This window comes from Mercurialis annua, linkage group LG5 (genome assembly GCF_937616625.2).
Source record: "Mercurialis annua linkage group LG5, ddMerAnnu1.2, whole genome shotgun sequence".
Lineage (NCBI taxonomy): Eukaryota > Viridiplantae > Streptophyta > Magnoliopsida > Malpighiales > Euphorbiaceae > Mercurialis > Mercurialis annua.
Window position 1 is genome coordinate 47,783,543 of NC_065574.1, and position 23,519 is coordinate 47,807,061.

Here is a 23,519-nt window from a genome sequence, read left to right on the forward strand (position 1 = left end):
TCTAAACCTCTCAATTCAGGGTCCATCTGCATAAAGCAGAGCACCTAAATCAACTCACAAAATCAACACTTAACTCTATCAAATTGAATAAGCTTACACAAAATCAATAGATATATCAAAAATGGCAAAGAAACATATTACCTTACAACCGAATTCAATAAGCTTCCATTAAAGCTTTCCTTTTAATAGAATCCACCAACAATTCATGCAAGATTGATAGAATCAAAAAATTAGAAAATCAAATCCATAACAGATCAATAACCAACCCTCAAGCTGCAAGTAAAACACAAGATACCAAAGCAACACATTACCTCACAACTCAATCGAAGTTAATAAGCTTCCACCAAAGCCTTTTTGTTTATCATTAGAAATCCACCATTAGTTCATGGAAAACAGAGGACAAAAATCAAAAATCCATAACAGAGAAATACAAACTATAACAGAGAAATACCAAAGATTACAAACAAACACCAAACCATTTACCTTAAATCTCAGTCTATAACAGACAAATACCCAGATCCCTGTATACCAAAAAGAAAACAAGATAGAGGTTAGAAATATGAAAAAGAAATCAATTTAAAGGTTAAAAAAACCTAAATCCAATGAGATTACCTTAAAACTTCATCGATTAAACCTCAGCAAACCAAAACCCTAACATGCAACCATCACTTCCTTTGATTAAAGCTCAGTAAACCAGGTGTCATAGAAGAGAGAACCATAAAGCCTTCGAGAGGAAGATGAGAGCTTCAGTCGACAGAAAGTATGAGACCCATAGAGAGGAAGATGATAGGAAAATGCTAGGGTTAGGGTTAACGATGATAGGATTTAATCGACAGAAAACATGAGGGATTTAGGTAGATGAGAGGTTCAATTGACAGAGTTAGAGAGGATCATGATTCATGAAAGATTGAGATTTGAGAGTATTAGGTTTGATCGCCTTCGAGAAAAATCAGAGAAATGAGAGAAATCAGAAAGAAGAGAGTGAGAAAGAGTGAAGTGGGAGAGTGGCTGAAAAGACAATGAGGATTAGGTGTAAGGGTTTATATACTAGGGGTAATTGGTTAGGGTTATAATTATTGAGGGTGTTAATAGGACTTTTATCTATACTCAAAACGCGCCGTTTTGATTATTGATTTTTCGGTTTGGTTCGGTTAACCGAGACCTAAAACCAAATCATCTCCATAAACCGAGATTTTCATTTTACACCAAAATCACTCCAAATTGACCATTTTGACCACTCCATAAAACTTTTTGGTTTGATTTGTTTTGGTTAAACGATTTGGTTCAGTTTTGCACACCCCTACATACCTTAGCTCCTTTTATAGTAGTGAGATCTGACCTGATAGAATCCTAAAAGGAAATGGATTTCTTTAAGGAATAAGTTTTCTAGTTAGAGAGAGAGATTCCTAATTACTTCATAGTCGAATATTCTCTTTCAATATTCATGTAGGAGTCCTGAATAGGAATGTTTTCTGATTTTAGTCTTTACTCTCGTTCAGGAGAGTAACTTTTATGAATCTGGAAGATCTCTTCTAGATTCTTTCCTTGATTATCGCATTGCAGTTGACTTTAAACTCGATCTCTTATCAAGATTATGTCTCCAGGGACCGCTCTCTTTAACTGTTTGGCCGATTCTTAGGAGGATTGTGTTGTTGTCTTCATCAGGCAAAATCTGTATGAGTTCGCCTTTAGGCCAACGAATCTTTGAGGATTCATCTGTGCCGATACATGTCGCCTGTTTACTTCAAGGCGGTTCTTGAGATAGGCTTCGTTTGGTCGAACCATCTTAGAACTCGGCCCGTCCTTGGTTGATATAAAACGTGTTTCCATCGGTTCCTACATGCCAACTTTCTTTAAAATTGGTCAATTTATAATTTTACGGATTAAATTGTAACTTTTAAAATAATAATAAGTCAATTTTAAAGTATACAAAGTATAAGAAAAATATTCTTCTTTTTGTCAATTACTAATGTCGTTTTACTTGTTTCACACGCAACTCGTATTTTGGCTCGTCAAATAATGATAATTATATTTATTATGGATTAAAATTATTATAATTATAATTGTAATTATAATTATAAATTATTTTTAAGTATAAAATATCGAATAATAATTAAAATAATATTTAATTAAAAATAATTTGTCTTATTTATAAAAAATAATAATAAAAAAATAAGTTTAATAGCATAAAAAATTACTAACTTTCGCGTGTTTTTAATAATTAACATAAACTTTTCACAAAAGCGTACATGCACTTTCCAATTTTTGCAATTAAGACCACGTTTGTGTTTCCTTTAAAAAACGGTGCAATTTTATATCCTAAACGATGTTGTTTTACATCCAAAATAGTGTCGGTGAACTATTTGCAAAAATTGAAAAGTTTGTGTACTTTTTTTAACAAAATTAAAAGTTTATGTTAAATACGCAAAACACCCGAAAGTTTGTAATTTTTGATGCATTTAGCCCTAATAATATCACATTATAAGAAAATAGTAATTTTGGGATCATATAAGTCCACATTTTGAAATGTAACAAAGGGTCAATGCGCCCCCTAAACTTGTGACACAGGATCATCTAATTTAATTTATAATTTTTTGAGTCAAGTATTTTTAAAACGCGTAAATACAAATCGGAAGTGAGTGATACAAAAAAGTAATTAGATACTTTCTGAATTGTTGCGATATAACTATCCTAAATTCATTTCTTGAAATAAAAATATAAATTATAGTGTTATTTAACAAAAAAAATGAAGAGTTTTGAGATTAATTGCTCAAAAAAGTATAAACTGGGTTAGATGGTCATGTGTCACAAGTTCAAGGGCGCGTTGACCTTTTGTTCATTTGAAATGTATAGTTTTGGGGTTACTTGACCTAAATTAAGAGAGTCTTGGGTCTAATTGACCCAAAAGTTTAAAATGGATTTAATCTTAATTGACTCAAAAATTTGGATTTAGAAATAATTTGGCCTTTATTATAGTATTCTTAGTTTAGATAGCTGCATAGGAGAAGAAAGAAAATTTAGGTAGTTAATGAAAATGTTCCCCCAGTCACTCAATTTAGAAAAACTCGAAATTGCAGAGTAATGGAGGACAGTTTGTAGAGAAGACTGGATTTAACTGATAGTCTTGAACTTTACCAGGTACAAGATTATCTCTTACTGTTTTTTTTAATGTATTTTATGTATGCTTGCTTATTTGTGCACAGTTTTCTTGGTTGTTGATGAAGGTTTTGTTAAAAAGGTGGTGAACTAATGGGAAAAGATGAGGAGGCAGAGGCAGAGGCAGTTGTAATTGGAGGGATGGTGTTGGATATTCATGCCATTCCTTCAATCTCTCCGAATCCCAGGACTACTGTTCCTGGCAAGGTTACATCTTTTTGATTCTTGTTTTTGATATTTAGTTACTGATAATGTCAAAACCTTGTATTCTTGATGAATTTGGTGCAAAATTGTATTGCTTTTCTTGGTTTATTGATTATGGAAGTGAAAGGTTCATAACCCATTAGGTAAGTTTTTACTTTTTAGTTGGAAGACTGGTGTTTGGAGTGCACAATCCGAACCAAATCGAATAGCTGGATAAATTCAGTTTGGTTCCGTTTGTATTTAAGAGATTCAGTTGTTTTGGTTGAGTCCGTTTTTGAAAGGAAAATAATTTCAGTTCACTTTTTGTTGAACTGAATGGGAAAACTAATTGCACCCACTTTGGTTTGGTTTTAAATGTTTTCAATTTCTATAATTCGATTCCGTTCAGTTTTGATAGTTTTTAAATTTTCAGTTCTGTTCGGTTGAACCGAATGTCCATGCCTACTAATCTATATGCTCTATGATTATTGTTGCCAATGATAAGTTAGGTTTTATTGTATCAAGTTTGACAAAATGTGAGAAATTGTTTTCGAAAAGATTTTTTTAATTGCTGATGCTTACTGTATACAGGTGCAGTATGCTCTTGGAGGTGTAGCAAGGAATATTGCTGAGTGCATGTCAAAGCTTGGCACTAAGCCTTATATGATTAGTGCTCTGGGAAATGATATGGCTGGTAATTATTTTTGATCTTCATTCTTTTTCTTTTAACTTGAAGAGGTTTATTACTTTTGTCTTTAATTCTTGTAGCATCCTAGTTTTTTAGTATAAGTAGCTAAGGGGGCTGGGAGTTACGACTTGCGTCAAACTTGTGAAAGAATATTTACGGTAGTCCTTGCTGCATTTTTCAGAAATAGATTGTCTGTAAAATTCCATTCTTGTCATATTTGCTCGGAAAACTAGTATGAAATTAAGGATTTAAGCTTTCTAGTGCTGTAGCATGTTAGGTTTGCATGCCGGTTAATACAATGTCTGAAACTGAGAAATCCTTTTTTTAATTGTGTAGGGAACTTACTTTTGGAGTACTGGAATTCTGCCGGGCTATCCACAAAAGGTCACTTTCATGCTCGCTACTAAATGAAATTGCGGTGATTATAGCTAATTTTTGGAATTAGTTTCTATTTTCTGCTTCTAAAGAATGCGTACTAACCGTGTTAATCATATTTTCACATGTCACTTGGCTTGCCACTTCATGCTAACGTAAAAGCCTAATATTTGGGTTTTAGCCGTAGATCATTGTTAGTCCGTCGGAATCTTTCTTAGAAGGTTGAGCCTGTCTCAAAGTCATTTATAGCTCATCAGTAGACAAAATTGCATGTAGCTTAGAAGGTTGTAGGTGATAAAAAATATAAAAAAATATAGAGGAAGATTTAAACTTCAAAACTGATGCTAAAAAAAAACTCTGAATTACTTCTCTTCATATTGCGGAGAATCGTTCTCCTGTGAGATGAATATAGAAAATTATCATATAACAATATAGTAAAAGGAAGTATTTTGGTGGAAAAAATCATTTTTGACATAATGCAGACAGTCACTTACCTGCTTTTCCTTTCTTGTTGGACTAGAAGTAGTGAGTTATGAATTTAATAGTTGTTGTCTCCTGGATCCTAGCTAGTGCTAAAGAATTATGGGCTCGTACGTTTTTTCTTTTCTTCTGATCATAGGAAGTATAGAGTAATAAAGTTGATAGCTTCTGCTAACTTATTGAATATAGTTTTCAGGCAAAAAGGCCCCTATTACTGATTTGGATAAGAGTTTTAAACTCTTTCTGGTTTATAGCATGTGAAGAAGAAGTTTGGTTCTTATACATGAATACTTTTCTAAATCATGTTCATTAGTTCATTAGTGGAATTGTTGGCGTAGGCATTCAAAGACACCAAAATATCAGAACTCCTGTCATATCCAACATATTTAACTCCCATGGAGAGGTTCTAGCTGGCGTTGCTGATGTGGAAGCAGTTGTAAGTTTATTTGAATTGATTAGATTGATTTATCAGATACTGCCAGCTTGTACAGGCTTCACGAGTAATAATAGATTCAGGATTTTATTGCTAAGTTATGAACTTGTCTCAGGAAAAGTTCCTCACACCAGAGTGGATTCTGCAATCTGGCAACGATATTTCTTCTGCTTCGGTATTGCTGGTCGATGCAAATCTGAATGTTTCTGCTTTAGAAGCTTCTTGTCGAGGTACTTTTATCATCCAACTGAATTCCCTCTGTTTCTTCTCGTGCATGTAAACTTGTAGAATGGATTATGAACTTGAAGCTATTCATACTTCTGTTTTTTTTGTCAATTAACTTCTGCTTTCTTCTCAGTGGCGGCTAAATGTAACGTCCCGGTCTGGTTTGAGCCTGTTTCTGTTGCAAAATCCATGAAAATTGCCTCAATTGTCGGTAATGTGAGTGCTTTGGTTTTCCTCTTCTTTGTTTAAACATCTATTGAACCAAACTATATAAAGAGAATACAAAGAATGTCGTTTGAGAATATTAGTTTTTTTTTTTGGTTCAGAAATTATTTTCTTTTGGTATTTTTTTTTTTCATTGAGATAGTTAGAAGTTCAGTATAGCCTGGTGTCTATTGCCATATTTTCCCCGTCTACTGTTACCTTATGATGCATCTGGATACTCAGTAAGGGTTGCGTTACAATGTGTCACATATTTTCTTTAGCTTGAAAGAGAAGTTATAATCCACTTATTTCATTTTTAGTACTGTCGATAAGTTCTGATACTGTAATATCATTTCAACCTTTACCTTATGCTGCTGATATTCTAAATTATTATATATTAGAATTTATCATTTGATTTAATATGTTAAGTGGGTTTTATGCACAATACTAGAATGTAATTCCTTATTTTAAAAAATAATTAGATAAAATTTCTTGAATTTTGAACAATGTCTTTACTATGTAGAGATTTCTACTGGTTATGATACCATATTTGATGTTGAGATTTCTACAGGTTGCTTTTGCTTCGCCAAATGAAGATGAGCTTATCGCCATGGCAAACGCTTTGTCTTGCGGAAATACATTTCATCCAATTGACAAGGATAACATCAAAAAGTACTCGCCTGAGTCATTATTCAACATGTTAAAACCCGCCATCTTGATTTTGCTGGACAAGGGTATTAAGACGGTTGTTGTTACAGTTGGTGCTGACGGAGTGTTCTTATGTTCGAAAGAGCCAAACTTCATGAGTAATAAGTTAGAAACAACTAGAAAGCATGGATATAGTAAAACATTGTATGATACAGTAGCTTTAAGCTGTCCGGCAAGTAAATTTTCTAGAGCTATACAGACTGTGAAGAGCTCTCATTTTTTAGCTGTTCATTTTCCGGGCCTTCCTGCCTCAGTTGTGAGGCTTACTGGGGCTGGTGACTGCTTGGTCGGTGGGACACTTGCTTCTCTTTGTTCAGGGTTAGATATCATGCAAAGCATGGCCGTCGGAATTGCAGTTGCCAAAGCTACTGTTGAGGCAGAGGCCAATGTTCCTTCAGCATTTAGTTTGACCTCTATCGCAGGTGCGAATAAAACTCGTGCTTTCACTTTGTAAATTAGGATCAAATATTGCATGTCATACTCATAAGAGCAAATTGAATCACTTATTAGAGGTTAGCATTCGATCACAGTATGCTTACGAGATAAGAATATTATGCAATGACCTTTCAACCAATTCACTGCAGCATCCATTTGTATGCAATCCCTCTGTTGCATGGAAATGGAAACTCTGATACGAGAAACGCGGTGAAATAGTATTTTTATAAGAATGAATTTTATATATAAAATTCCTGTGTTTTAGAATTACTTTCAGAAACGTAAATGAAACACCAAGATATACGATCTGATAAATTTCTGTGTAACTTCTAATAGTCTAAGCAATGGTCTTGAACCTTTGCGATTTTACAAAAAAATGAAATAAGCCTAAATTTAATAGAAATGTTGGTTGAAATGTATGTTTGTTTGTGTTATGCAGATGATGCGAAGCTGGTATACTCTGCTGCAAGAGTGTTATTCCATCAGTCATTGTTGTAATTGACGCGATAATGATAATTCAAAGTTGAATTAGAGCTTCCTGCGAACCGCGTCGATCTCTCTTTTTACATGATCAGTTTCCCGTTTCGAAATTTGTTCCAATTCCTCTTGAAGCAATTGTATTACTTAGCCAGTCAGTATTTGCAAATGATTGAGATTTAAATTTTTCTATTAGCTGATTTGCCAATTTAACAATCACAAAATCTAAAAACTATAAATCTATAATGACAGGTTAACTGTAAATTTTGATTGGATTTTTTGGTTCCGGTTAGATTAATCAGTTTGACGCAGTGGCATTGCTAGAAAAATAAGTCAAGAGGGGGGGGGGGGGGAACTGGATTCTGGTTGTTGTGTCGAATTTGAATTAAAATTTACGGACATCGATAAAAACTTTATAATTGTTTTTTGCCGTAAGTAAACTATTTCAACAAAATTATACAAATGTAATAATTTATAACACAATTTTACTTATTTAAAATCAATTAAAATAATAAAATTATTAATAGTCTAAAATTAATTTTACATGTTTATAAACAAAACCAATAAACTAACATTGTTCAATAATTATTAACTTTAAAATTTTAAATTAAAATGCTAAATATCAACCTAAACTATCAAACAAATTACAAATAATTTTTTTTTCCAAAAAATTAAACAACTAAACGCCTATAATAATTTTTAAGATGACATAATATGTCAATATTTATTTGTTAGAGTCTAATATTGTTTAATAATTATTTATTAATAAATAAAATTTAAAGCATTAATAACATTTTACTTGACATTTAATGGAGGAAAATGAGAAATAACGGAAGCAAATAATAAGCTGGGACTTAGAATTATGATAAAAAAAACTCAATTTAAAATTTAGGGATTAGATGGTAAAGTAAGGGATTAATTTTAAAAGATTTAAGAAATTTGATTTGGAAATTAAATAAACAAAAATTTAAAAAATATGGGTGTGGGTGCAAAACAGCCTGCTGCTTTAGAAGACCAGTTGCAAATTCTTTTCATTTTCTAGTTTGGTTCATTTTAACCCATTTTAAAAGAATACAAACTGTTTAAAACGACGTCGATTAATAAAAAAAAAAATATAACAAGCCTTCTTTTTTTCCATTCAAAACATAACAGCTAAACAAGAAACTAACTCTAATTAACGGTTTAGACGAATCAGCAAAGTGGCGGAGTGGTAGGAAGGTTAGTAGTCTTTTAAGAAAATTTCCGTCAGAGACAGGGCGAAAGCCCGACTCCGCCTAGTTGTGGCTCTGCCATTGCTTTTGGCTGCTGGTTCTTTTTTGTTTGCATTAGCTGCTTTAAAAAAAACTAATGACTTCAAGTATGGCAGTTAAAAATTAAATTAGGAAAGACCGGCACAAATCAACATATTGGTAGTTAAATCGACTATCAATGCTAAGGGAACACTCATGAATATGCATTGCACCGGTTTTGGCATAGATGTTACTGCCCTTATAATGACTTGTGTACACACTCTTAATATTGCATCAAGAATTACTATATATGCTCATAGGATAAATGCTAATCATAATTACTAGGTTAAGGCTGTTATAGTATTTATTTATCTTCAATTGGATATCGTAATAGACCTGATATATTTTGAGAAATATTTGCAGATAATAGTTCATTAAGTGTTGGTCAAACCTTAGGCCATATTGGAAACGGTTGCAATTGGTATGAATCATTTTATCTCGGCAAAGTTGTATATCCTAGCTATAACGATACAACGGTTCCTAATCACATTTTTTAAAAGTGTAATGATTTTAAGTCTACTCTAATAGAGTCCAACCCCCGCCCCCTCCGATACTCAATTATTGGAAATTTATTGACTTCAATTTCTGAAATGAAACAAGATATAGTTCTTTATGAATATCACCCATTACTCCCTTTGATACATATTAACAGTTTAGGGAATTGTTAGAGATTATGGACTTCAATTTCTGAAACAAAACAAGATATTCTTCTTGAAGAATATCACTCATTACTCCCTTTGATACATGTTAATGGTTTAACAATTTACCCTGTCTGTTCAGGTGGTCCGTTATATAATAGCAAAGAAAAGGTTGTGGGAATGATAATATTAAATGATCACAATAAGACAAGTGTTGTCCAGGTTAATATGTTGAAACATGTTAGAGATACATATTTCACAAATGCCGATAATGGAAAAAGGACTCGGGTTTGTTATTATATATTGTATTCCTTAATTTTTAATAATATATAAAAAGTGTTCAAATATTACTTAAAAGCTTTAAATCCATTATGTAGGGCAATCCTTCCAGTGACGTCCAGAAAAATAAATAAAAAGGACAATCTTGATTCGAGTAGTCATGTCGAACTTGAATTAAAATTTATAGATATAGATAAAAATTCAATAAAAAATTTTGCCGTAAGTAAACTATTTTAACAAAATCATACAAATGAACTGATTTATAACACAATTTTACTAATTTAAAATCAATTTAAAAAACAAATTTATTAATAGTCTAATATTAATTTTACATATTTATAAAAAAAATTACTAATAAACTAACATTGTTCAATAATTATTAACAATAAAATTTTAAATTAAAATGCTAAATATCAACCTAAACTTCAAAACAAATTATAAATAGTGTTTTTTCTTCAAAACAATTAAACAACTAAACACCAATAATAATTAGTATGTCATTATTTATTTGTAAGAGTCTAATATTGTTTAATAATTACTTATCAGTAAATAATATTTAAAACATTCAAAATATTTTACTTGACATTTAATAGAGGAAAAAGAGAAACAATGAAAATAAATTATAAGCTAGGACTTAGAGTAATGATAAGAATTCAATTTATAATTTAGGGATTAGATGGTGAATTAAGGGATTAATTTGAAAAAAAAATTAAAATATTTGATGTGGAAATTAGAGAAATAGAAATTTGAAAAATATAGTTTGATGCAAACTAGTCTGATTGCAAATTCTTTTTTTTTTCTAGTTGGGTTCGTCTTGACCCATTTTACAAGAATATAAATTAAAACGACGTTAATTAATCAAAACAAATAAAAAAAAAATTAAAGCAAGTTTTCTATTCCCCATTCAAAACACAACAGCTAAAAAAGAAACTAATTCTAATTAACACTTTAACAACGAATTAGCAAAGCAGCGGACCAGCGCGGAGTAGCTGAAAAGGTTTGTAGTGTCTTAAAAAAATTACCATCACAGGCAAGGCGGAAGCCCGGCTCCGCCTAGCTGTGGCTCCGCCACTGGTTCGACGGATTTTTTGATGACACTTGAACAAAAATATGAAAAGTAAAGCTCTGTTTTTTTTATATATTCAGTATATCAAATACAAAAAAGAGAGGTCCTATTTATATACAAAATATCTTGAGGTTTACGCTAGCTAATTGGCTAAAAGATGATCTATACAATGAGGTCAACAGAATAAAAATGACAACAAGAGAGAATGTTGGAGAAAATGCTGATGCCATTTCTCCAATAACAAATTGCCAGCAAGGTCATCTAGAGAATGTAGGATGTAGGGAGAACCATTGCTGGATATGGTGAGAACCAGAAGATACGAAGGAGAAATCGTACATCTCTATTTTCAAATCTAACTTTTAATAAGAAAATAGTTAAAAAGTTATATTGTTAGAATTCTGACAAAATTAATTTTTTTTTCAAAAGAAATAATTCTATATGTTGAAAGAGGGCATAGGTGGACCCAACTCTTTAGGATGAAATGGCGTCCGCCCCGCAAACCTTTAATAAAGATTAATTTTAGTACTTCAATTTTTTTTAAATAATTATTATCAACTAAAATTCTAATTATTTAGTTGAATTATATATATGCATCATGGTTTGATAGATATTTTTTTATATATATTTTTATTTCTATTATGATTAGTTATATTTTCTACGTTTTATTTTTTTGCCCACTTATTTTAAATTTCCTAGTTCCGCCCCTGAAAGAGGGATAATTTTATTAAAAGAAAAAATTGTTGCGTCTGTCTATCAATTACTGTACTGAGAGAATAGTGCGACAAAGGGTAATTTTGTACTCTATGGACAAAAACATCTAAAAGTTGGTTAATTTAACTGTATTTGCCTTCTTTTTATCTGAAATGGTAATAAATTATTAAACCATTTAAAAGGCAAAACGAAGCAAAACACTTCTTTTAAAGATGTTTTTGTGCTAAATGTAAGGATGTTTTTGAACTCACCTTCCCAAATTCAAAGGGAAAATAAATATTTGCTATGATAAAAAGAAGTTAACTTTTATTGGAAAATACAAAATAGTGTCAGTTATACTTTTACCCGTCGTAATACTGGTAAGAAAATGTTAAAAGACGGTAAACGACATATGTTCCTTGAGGACTGCACGATTGAACGACATATAAAACGATTGAACGACATATAAAACGATTGTTTTTTTTATGCCGAATCAATCGGTCGTTCTTTGAGAACTTCCACATAAACACATCTAAACGACACTTCGCTTGGATTGCCAGCAAAAATTTATGCTGCAAAACCAGAAACTTGAATTATCACTATAATATCCTGTAAATGAATTGTCTTAGAGACGGTTTAAAATTTCAAGTCCACGCCATAAAATCAGGCTTTGCTTTGCCCATAATCACCACAAATCAACTCATCCACTTATACAGTAAACATAACCTTATACAAGAAGCACAGAACCTGTTCGACGAAATGCCTGAGAGAAACGTTTTCTCATGGAATGCAATAATCTCAGCGCATATAAAAACCCAAAACTTAACACGAGCAAAGGGTATCTTCGACTCTGCTTCTATTAAAGATTTAGTAACCTATAATTCAATGTTATCAGCTTATCTAAATGCAGAGGGTTATGAGTTTTATGCACTTGAATTGTTTAAAGAAATGCAAAAAAACCAGTACAAAATTGATGAGTTTACTGCCACAACAATGGTTAAATTGTGTGCTAAGTTAGCTATGTTGTGTTGGGGGAAGCAGGTTCATTCATTTATGGTTAAATCAGCTAATGAAAAAACCGGGTTTGCTGTTAGTTCATTGATTGACATGTACTCGAAATGTGGCTGTTTTAAGGAATCTTTTAAGGTGTTTAATGGATGTGGAGGATTTGTTGATGTTGTTTCGAAGAATGCTATGGTGGCCGCTTGTTGTCGAGAGGGTGAATTGGATTTTGGTTTGAGGTTGTTTTGGAGAGAAAGTGAGGGGAATGACATAGTTTCTTGGAATACTTTGATTTCGGGTTATGTTCAAAATGGATTTGAGGTGGAATCATTGAAATTATTTGCTTGTATGATGGACAATGGTGTTAGATGGAATGAACATAGTTTGGCTAGTCTTTTGAGTGCTTGTTCGGGTTTAAAGAACTTGAAGCTTGGAAAGGAGATCCATGGTTGTGTATTGAGAAACGGGTTGGAGTCGAATTCTTTTTTGGAAAGCGGTGTTATTGATGTTTATTGCAAGTGTGGAAATAATAAGTATGTTGAGTCAATGTATTTAGGTAGTATGAGTAGAAGTTCTTATTTAGTTAGTTCTATGATTACGATGTATTCGTCACAAGGAAATATGGTGGAAGCTCGTAGGCTTTTTGATTCTGTAGAAGAAAAGAGCGCCATCGTTTGGACAGCTTTGTTTACTGGCTATGCTAAATTACATCAATGTGAAGCTGTTTTTGAACTTCTCAGTGAGTTTAGGGCTAAGGAAGTAACTGTTCCTGACAGTTTGATTCTTATAACTGTGTTTGGCGCGTGTGCGTTGAAAGCCGCTCTTAATCTGGGCAAGGAAATTCATGGCTATACATTCAGAATGGATGTTGAAATGGATAAGAAACTGACGACTGCTTTAATCAATATGTATTCAAAAAGTGGGAGCGTAAAATATGCAGAAAAACTTTTCCAAGATGTTAATGAAAGAGATTCTATCCTTTATAATGTTATGATAGCTGGTTATGCTCATAATGGGCATGAGATCGAAGCTATCGAGTTGTTTCAGGAAATGTTGGAGAAAGGACTTAAACCAAATGTAGTTACTTATATTGCACTTTTATCTGCTTGCCGTCACTGTGGACTGGTAGATTTAGGTGAAAAATTCTTCTATTCCATGACAGAAGAGCATGATATACTGCCTGAAGTTGATCATTACACGTGTATGATCGATCTATATGGTAGAGGTAATCAACTAGAAAAGGCGGTATCACTAATGGAAAAGATACCCGTAGAACAACAGGATGCTATAGTTCTAGGGGCATTCTTGAATGCTTGTAGGATAAACAGGAATGCAGAATTAGCAAAAGTAGCAGAGGAGAAATTATTAACGATTGAGGGAAATAATGGAGATCGTTATGTCCAGTTGGCTAATGTTTATGCATCAGAAGGGAACTGGGCTGACATGGGGAGGATAAGGAAGCAGATGAGAGAAAATGAGGCTAAGAAATTTGCTGGCTGTAGTTGGATGTACCTTGATAACAGAGTCCATGTATTTACCTCCGGGGATAGAACTCATAAGAAAGCTTGCTCTATATTTTCAATGCTGTCTTGCTTGAATGCCGAACTATTTGAAAGTTTCAAGAGTGCAAGTGTTGAGTTAAGTATATAATGTTCTTCGTACTCTTGACATTCCAACAAAATCTTGGAAAGTCTATAACATGCAAGTACATTGTTGGAAGCTCACGTAGCACGATACAAAGATTGATTCAGCATTCATACTCAAGAGGTGTGTAGAGCTATTATAGGATATGTTGCACTGAAACAGAAACATTAAATTGGGACATACTGAAACGAGAAACAGTGAAATCATGTTTTTATGTTAGAAATATAAAGTTTCAGAAGTGTTTCTGGAAACTTAAACAGAATATCAAAACGTAGAACTCAAGCTATTTCGTGCAAAGCAGTCTATCCTGAGAATGGTAACTTGCTGATGGATCTTACCATAAGTTTTATCTGGTTTTCAACGTACATGTCAGAAGCGCAAATGAGAACGAAAGGATCTTCATATGTATGATGAGGGTTGACAGACACTGACATAGTTGTTCTTCGACAAGTGTTATGGCATTCAAAGAAACTAATTTCAGTGTAGCTCTCATTCAGGTAACGAAATACTGTTTGATTTCTGATATTTATTATAACTGTGCAATGAAAGTGAGTTTGTCTTTACATATTTCATTAAATATAAACTGTTGCTGCGACAAAACAGGAGATTCGACTGCAGCTTCTGAACGGAATGAATGAAGAAGTCTGCAACAAAAAGAGGTCAAATTGCTGCACCAGCTAAGTAATTTGGTTGATCAGCTGAAACAAGAAGAATGGTGCATTGGTCATATCATATATTTTCCTGAGCTTTCCAAAACCTTTGCTGGAGATGATTTCAAGATTCTGAAATGGTTTGAGTTATGGGAATTTTATGTATAGACTGGAACTAGGTAGCGCGGGCACTTTATTCAATTAACGTGTCTCTTTTCGAAAACATTCGGACACTTGATGTTGCGAACATGAACTTTCATTTTTAACGTAGGAAACCTTACAAAAAACACTTGTTAAATATATTATTTCGCCGTGTTCGTATCCAAATGTTCTGTTTTCTCGCGTCCATATCCGTGCTACTCATTAGTATTAGTATTGGCTCAAGTTAGCTGTGAACCTATTAAGTCCTTGTTATTTCATTTATTTTTTTCTCTTCACTAGTTTGGCTCAAATTAGCCAGAGAACCTGCAACTCCTTGCTGCAGTTAAACTCTATGAATGATTGATGTTTGCACATGTTATTTAATTTTTTTTTTACATATTCTTGGCTCCTTTGTTTCCCGTCAGTTTTATGGATAATGAACTGCAAATTAAGGGTAACTAATAACTATAGCATAGAAATTAACAAAAAAAAAAGGCAGAAAACTAAATTGGCGTCGCCCGGGTTTGAACCGGAGACCTTCAGTGTGTTAGACTGACGTGATAACCAACTACACCACGACACCGTATTGTTTAGAATTCATAGTACCACATACATAAAACATTTCTATGATTCAAAATTTAAGCTAATAAAAGATTAGTTAATTTTTCAAAACTCGTTTTATGCGTTTAACATATGGCTTGTAATTTGAGTCGTAAATATATATTTTAGGCTAATAGTTTTTAAAAACTTCTACCTTTTAACCCTATTTTATTTGCACTTTGACATTATAAAATCACTGATTTCATACAAATTCACGCCTTTCGTTTTCAATTACACCCTCAAACGTCAAATTGATCTCTTTCTCAATACTTCGCATTTTAATATATATTCTAAATAGTTTTTAATGTTATAAATAAAACAAAAAATCCATCTTTTTTAAAATTTCAAAAGATAATAATAATAAATTTTTACTTAATATAAATAAATATTATTACGTTATAAAAATCCATCTCCGCCCTCTTTGGATCTCACTGTCTTTACACCGCAAAATTAATCAAATTAAATTATTATAAATTTTATGTATATTAAAAAATTATTAATATTTTTTAATTAATTAATTACAAATTCTAATTAATTGAATTAGACCGCTTTTTATTCCGAAATTTTCACCTCCACCACCGTCTTTTCACACTCTAACCATCACTCCGGCCCCCACTCCAGCCATCATTCTGGCTACAGCTCCGACTCAACACCAGCATCGGTTCGTCTTCTCCGAGACAAATTTAAATTTGGGTTTGTCTTGGAATAGACGAATCCAAATTTATTCGTCTTCTCTAATGAAAAACGAACCAGTACGATCTATGATACATAGCCAAAAATTAAGGCTTATCCCCTTAAACCCCCCCTTCCTCACCTTTTAGCCCCCAATTCGTTTGCACCCTCACGTTAGTAAAACCACCAAATATACCCAAATTACGACCTTTCACTTTCAATTGTACCCTCAAGCATCAAATTGACCTCTTTTCACTTAAAAAATGTTCAAAAGAATAGTTTTATTTTCGTTTTAAATATAACATGAAGTCCTAATTAGAATATATGTTAAAATTTAAAGTATTAATTTGAACATTTTTCAAGTAAAAAGAGATCAATTTGATGTTAGAGGGTACAATTGAAAGTGAAAGGTCGTAATTTGGGTATATTTGGTGGGTTTACAACGTGAGGGTGCAAACGAATTGGGGCTAAAAGGTGGGGGATTTTTAAGGGGATAAGCCAAAAATTAAAGTAAAAATTCGTATGAATTACTATTTGGATAGACTTTAAACTTTAAAAGGCTCACTTTAGTCTCTGAGGTCGGACCAAAAGAATAAATAAGCCTCTAAAATCGAGGTTGGCTCACTTCACACCATGTAATTGTCCAAAACGGCTCACATTACACCGCCGTTAGTTTCTTCCTGTTAAATGATGATGTGGCAGGTAAGAAAAAATATCAAAAACATCCTTAATGTTTAAAATACTTACCAATTTCATATTTATAATTTTTTTAACCATTTTCACCCTCTTCTTCATTTATATATTAATAATTAAAATATTTATTAAAACAATCAAAACTTATTTTAACACTTTGAAATTTAATTAAATAAATAAAAAAATAATCAGAAAAAACGAACGGAACATTCTCCGAATTTATTCCAAAACAATCCTACATTTTTTGTCAATAAATTTTACTGATATTTACAACGGTCTTCTCCCGATTTGTTCTTTCTTCTTGGAAAGAAAAAAACTGTTCTTTCCAAAGGGGGAAGAACACGACGATTTGTTCTTCCCACTTTGGGAAGAACATGCACTTCTGGGAAGAACAGATGTTCTTCCCAAAGTGGGAAGAGTGGGAAGAACAGACTCTTCCCACTTTGGGAAGAACAGCGCTATTCTTCCCATTTCTGGGAAGAATCCCAAGTGGGAAGAACAGCTCGGGCCGGACATAACCGCCAGAAATTTCAGCGGTCTATAAAAAAATGGCCAATATTTTGGAATAACGGAAAAAAAATCGACGGTGATTAAAAATATTTTAATTGTAATAGTTTTAGTTGATTTAATGAGTTTTACATTCAATCGATTGGTTTAATTGGATTCGATTTGTTTAATTGGGCTGCAAAGTGTTTAATTAGGTTTTAAAATATTTAATTAAGTTTCACATTTTTAATAAATATTTTAATTTTAAATATTATTTACTTATATATATTTAATGTAGAAGAGGGTGAAAATGGTTAAAAAAAATTATAAATATAAAATTGGTAAGTATTTTATACATTAAGGATGCTTTTGAATTTTTTTTCTAAGGGTCTAAACAGAAAAAACTAACAGAGTTAGCATCCGGTGTAATGTGAGCCGTTTTGATCAACTACGGGGTGTGAAGTGAGCCAACCTCGACTTTAGGGGTTTATTTATTTTTTTGGTCCGACCTCAGGGGTCAAAGTGAGCCTTTTGACAACTTTAAAGTATTGTAAACTGTAAAGGTATTAGTACTCTAATTAACCAATGTAACTTTTCAGGGTTAATGACGTTTTTATTTACAAAATTAAAAAATTTTCTAAAATTAGCCCGAAATTAACTATTTTTCCTTATTTGTGTCATACAGACCGCGGAACACTTCAGCGGTTTGTTGTAAACCGCGGAAGTGTTCCGCGGTCTGCACACGTGGCTCCACCTGGACGCAGGTGGAACCACGTGGCTGTAAACCGCGGAAAGCTTCCGCGGTTTACAGTGACAGGTCACTGTAAACCGCGGAAGCTTTCCGCGGTTTACAGAGGGAATTTATTCCCTCTGACAGGGAATAAATTCCCTTGACCAGAGTGGTTGTAGACCGCGGAACATTTCCGCGGTCTACACCACTATATAAGGGGGAAATCATTCCCCCTTAACATACACCACAACATTTGAAGAAATAGGTTAGAGAGAGAGAGAGAATAGTTAGAGAGAGAGAGAGAGAGAGTTAGAGAGTTAGAGAGTTAGAGGGGATATTATTTTGGAGAAAATTTTACGGAGCCTATTTTCGGAAAGTGATATTATTTTTCGTGGCGGATATTATTTTGCGTGGCAGATATTATTTTTCGGCGCGGAATATTATTTTTCGGCGCGGAATATTATTTTTTGGCGCGGAATTATCGGGTGAGTCTTTAAAATTTATAGATATATTAATTTTTAATTATTGAATATAGTTAGATTTAAATGATGTATTAATCTCCCAATCAGTAAATTCCCTGACTGCACAAAAGTAAACCGCGTAACAGTTACGCAGTTTGCCACGTTGGAAAAGCAAACCGCGTAACTGTTACGCGGTTTACTTTTCCTATGTGGCTCCTCTAGCGAGGAGCCACGTAGGACAGACCGCGGAACTGTTCCGCGGTTTACACAAACCGCGGAACAGTTCCGCGGTCTGGAAGGCATAAAATAGGAATTTTGAGATTTTGGGTGATAATTTCAGAAATAATTAACAAAAACCAAATTTAATGGTCATTAACCCAACTTTCATGGATGATTAAATTCATAGTTGATAGTTATATTATTGTATTAGAGGTGTTTAACTTCGTCGGTGTATTAAATTTAATACTTTTCTTATTGCAATAGAATTCTATACTAATAATTATTCAAATTTTATATTACATATATTTAATTAGTAATAAATTACTATATAACCTTTAATCATATAATCAATTAACAGTAAATGAATAAGGGTTATTTAGTAAAAGTACATGTATCCCATGTAAGAACCTATAAAAGAGCTTAAAAATAAATTAAAAAGTAAATGTAACTGCAAGATAAATCTCCATCTTCTCTGCGAGTAAAACTTGGGGTGTGATTGATATTTCAATGGAGGTCAGTATTTCTCTGATCAATCCGTATCTCTGTAAAAGTATAATTATCAACCTTATTGCCTGTTTAAAAATCTCTGTTTTTTATGCGTAAATTAATGGTTTAATTTATTTTTTTGAGTTTTAAAAATTTGATACCTAAAGGAAGTAAGTAATTAAAATAGATAAATTAAGTTTAATTTAGCATTGAAATTTGAGTTCTTAATGTTAAGATTGATTAATTGATGAAGAATATATGTGTGTTTTTTTGCAGGTTGGATTGCAAGTGCTTCTTGCCCCACTTAATGCAATTGTTGTCCGTACTGCATGGTATTTATCCTTATATTATATTTATTTGTTTGCATTTATTTGAAATCTTTTGTATGATCATACACTAGACAATAAGTTTGTTTTGTTTTGTTTAATTTGATAAAAAAATTTGGAAGAAAGGATAAGTTGAACAAAAGATCAATTTTGGCCGGCACGGGTTTGGTCTAGTGGTTAAGTCTCAGCCAATCTAGGCGTCATGGTCATGGGTTTAAACCCGGTTATGCCCTTTCTAATAAATGGAATGGTTGAAATTGAGCCGTTGGCCATTGTAGTCCGGAATTTCCAGGGATGTGGGCTTGCGGGCGGTCCACATCCCGGGGTTTGACAGTCATCCTGTGCTTCGGCTCGGGGGAGTGAGTCCTCGTTGCAAAAAAAAAGATCAATTTTATTTTGGTAATTGTAATGGTAATTGTAATGGTAATTGTAATGGTAATGGAGATTAATAGTGTGATGATGATGATGCAGCTGTAGTGTGGGGGTAGTTTTACCTGTTTACTCAACATTCAAGGCTATTGAGAACAGAGATCCTGTTGAGCAACAAAAATGGCTTCTTTATTGGGCTGGTTAGTTTGTTTGCTTAATTATTATCTTTTTTAACTATACAGATATCTCTTAAGCTACTTATAGACAATCAGTGTTAAATGCTTTATTTGCTTTGGATGTTTAGAGCTTCACCTACTTATTAGTCACTGTGAGACAAATGCACCATTTTGCACTTTTACTTTTTATTCTTTCATGATCCATCTTGACAAAATTTGTTATTACTTACTTACTGATATAATCAAATGAAAGGCTTTGGAACTGTCCTGGATTGGCATTCATCAATACATGCATGCTTATATTTGTGGAGGGCTAATGCCTATCATTTCATAATATTCTATAGCTTTAAAGTCCTTCAATTGCATAGAAGTTTATTCTCTTATGCTCTATCCTCATCAAAGTGGGTGCATCTGCGTTTATGCTAGAATGGAGAAAATCGTTTTGATAGCTATTGTATTAGAACCTTGTTAGTCATACTTTATACCCTTGGTGATATGTGGAATTAATAGTAACTTTTGATATTCTTATAATTGGCAACTATTTTACTCCCACTATGTGTGCTATTTGCAGCTTATGGAACTTTCAGTGTTGGGGAAATGTTCGCAGATAAAATCCTATCCTGGTATGGTGTTTCTTTATCTTTTTAATCTTTTTTGAGATAAAGGTTTCCGCTGACTTGGAAAGTCAAATGTGCCGCTGTCAATTGTGTTCCTTCTTTAATGTGTAAACAAATGATATGGTGCTTAGGCATAAGTTAAATGTTAGCTTGTTTACTACTTAGTTGTTGACTTATGCATTTTCATCTATTGAAAGCCAACATAAGCTGTTATTTTGTCTAATTTGTTATGCTGATTCAACTATATTGTTGGATTATTGATTACAGTTTTCTGAATTTGAACCGATAAGATTCCTTCGAGCTTAACCTATTGTTAGGCTGGCAACTTACAATTACGGTTCTTCATTATTCTTCCATTTGATTCTCTATAATGGTTTATGATTAAATTGCTGGTAAAAAATGCATATATTGTTTGCAAGAAACAAACTCACCAAACTTCAGTTATCACTTAAGAAATAGAAGTTCTGTGTTGACTTACTTATTAAACGACTCGTATTTATTATGAGTATTATCAATCTAATAATGTTTACAATGGTCTTTCTTTTCTGGAAACTTCCTTTTTTGTGTTGAATGACATCATATTCTAAGGTGGCATTTTACTTTGATTCATCAGGTTTCCACTTTACTATCATGTGAAGTTTGCATTTCTTGTTTGGCTACAGATTCCATCAGTCAATGTAAGCCGCTTCTATTTTCTAGTGGTTCTACTCTTACTACTTATTAGTCCTTTAGTACTGTATTTTCAATTCATGCCTAATAGAATAAATCAGCATTTGACATGAAATTGACAAATTTACTGTGCACACTTTCACAATGTCTATGTTGGAGAAATTCTGTAACACAGGATTGTCCAAATCGATGTTGTAGAAGTTATTGCTATACGTAAAAGAAAAAAAAGTTAGTTTAGCTGCTAACTGATTGTTATCTATCAGGGAGCCAGGCAATTGTATATGAGCTATCTACGCCCATTCTTATTGAGGCATCAAGCTAGATGTGATCAAGTTACAGGGTTTATGTATCAAGAAATGGTAAGAAATCGAAGTGCTTACTATCCCATGTTAATATTAGCATAGATATTAGTAGAACTATAAATTTCTTTTGCTTGTATGTTAAATGGTGGTTTACAAAATATTAAAGTTAATTTTTCATCAACATGCTAAGCACTTTGACGCAAAGACACTGGATTTAAACCTGTCGTTTGCTCGGAGTCTAAATTGTCTGCTAAGGAAATGCAAATTAAGTGGGCTGATCGAGAATTGCTGAATTTGCAGGATAAGTTTGTGATTGCACATCAAGCGGAATTCAAGTTGGCAAAGGCACTTCTAATGAAAGGTCTAGCATCAGGTATAAATTTCAACAAATCTAGGTCTTCCATAATGCTCTAAATTTTTAGCATTTAGATCCGTTCAGGCAAGAATTTTTGTAAATGACTTGATGTTTAATGTGTTCAAGATATAATATGTTCCTTTTTCTCTTGGTTAGTTCTACACTATCAAACTGGTTTAATCTTTTTATTTTGTTTGTCCGGTCCGGTCAGTGCACCGTATGGTTCAGCATTCTATTGACCTAGGGAAAAGACCAGCAACTGGTTCTTCGGAAAGCTCGCCGAGAAGCATACAGGATTTACAATCTGATGAAAGTGATTAGGGCGCTCGTCAGTAGTAATTTAGATTAGATAACTGCTTAACTTTTTCTTTGGAGAGTAAGAATTACAGAGTTAATAGTCTTTTTGGCTTGTTTTAGAGAGAAGCATATCTGCTAATGTCATATGAAAACCTTCAGATGTATATTCTTTTTCTATGTAGCATGGAAACGGAAACGGGAAATGTAAACGATACGAAACGGACACGGGGAAACAAAAGTTTTTCAAAATGAAGGACACGAAACGTGGGGGAAACGTGCAAATAACAAAAATATAGAGATATATTTATAAAAATATTATCTAAATATTTATGATAATTAACAAAATAATTCATTTTAATATACTAATATTTAAAATTTTATAAATATATAAAAAAATATAATATAATTCAACACAAATAAGTATATTTGATGTATTGTGGGCAATGCAAATGTAAAATTTATGGATAACAAGTTAGATTTTTTTATTTGTGGGTAATAATTTTAATTTTTTTACAAATTTTTAATTTTTATTATTTACGGAAACGGCCCGAAACGTTTCGTACGGGTGTCTAAAAGTTTCCGGTTTCCGAAACGTTTTCGAAACGGGAAACGCAACTTTATCGAAGTTTCCGTGCTTCTTAGTTCTTTTTAGCTCTTTTTTTTTGCCGGTTTTAGCTCTTTGATATGTTAGAATTGTTACAAGGAAAATATGATTTTTTAAAAATTATATTTACATTTCTAGCCCTTAATATTTTTTTGGTTTTATAAAATGACCTCTTAAACTAGAGAAACACTTCAGAGTCTTGTTCATGACGCGGGTATTTGCCTGGCCCAGCCAGGCATGTTCCCGTAGGTCCGGGTTTGGATAATAATTTTTTTGTCTCAAATCCGGTTTGAATCCGAACCCTAAAAAAGTCGGGTATTTTGTCGGGGGGTTTAGACTTTTATTTTTGTATGATTTTTTATATAAGTCCAAAAAAGATCAGTCTTTGACAAAAAAAAAATATGAGTCAGAAACCGCCTGTATTAAGTGTAAGAGCCAGATCGGGCTGGGATTATATATATAGAAAAGAGTAAGTTACAGATCTGTGTAAAAAAAGTGGGTGACTTTTCATGCGGTACCTTTCCCTATAAAATAGCTGACATGCGGTACCATTTTTCACAAAAAGTTTACATTTTTTACGTACAATGACGTCAGCAGGCCTGACGCGCGCGTCAGGCCTGCTGACGCATGACATGTGCACCAGATATGCTGGTGCACATGCTACACTGACCCGCGGGTGACGCGCGCGGGTCAG

General features: G+C 32.9%; 1 protein-coding gene and 1 non-coding gene across 2 annotated transcripts; one reads left to right on the top strand and one right to left on the bottom strand.

Annotated features, from left to right (window-relative positions):
• Nucleotides 1-2,898: 2,898 nt before the first annotated feature.
• LOC126681315 (uncharacterized) lies at nucleotides 2,899-22,579 on the top strand. The gene is made up of 22 exons (XM_056105916.1): nucleotides 2,899-3,138; nucleotides 3,225-3,363; nucleotides 3,931-4,033; nucleotides 4,364-4,411; nucleotides 5,221-5,318; nucleotides 5,431-5,545; nucleotides 5,674-5,756; nucleotides 6,316-6,874; nucleotides 6,963-7,045; nucleotides 7,327-7,381; nucleotides 9,017-9,074; nucleotides 10,601-10,687; nucleotides 10,819-10,938; nucleotides 11,333-11,398; nucleotides 11,956-13,453; nucleotides 19,387-19,442; nucleotides 19,908-20,005; nucleotides 20,553-20,604; nucleotides 21,212-21,275; nucleotides 21,531-21,626; nucleotides 21,870-21,942; nucleotides 22,136-22,579. The coding sequence occupies exons 2-22, from the start codon at nucleotides 3,250-3,252 to the stop codon at nucleotides 22,243-22,245; spliced, it is 3,636 nt and encodes a 1,211-aa protein (XP_055961891.1). The 5' UTR covers nucleotides 2,899-3,138; nucleotides 3,225-3,249; the 3' UTR covers nucleotides 22,246-22,579.
• TRNAV-AAC (transfer RNA valine (anticodon AAC)) lies at nucleotides 15,273-15,346 on the bottom strand. The gene has a single exon. It is a non-coding gene; the product is annotated as a tRNA-Val (tRNA).
• Nucleotides 22,580-23,519: the final 940 nt, after the last annotated feature.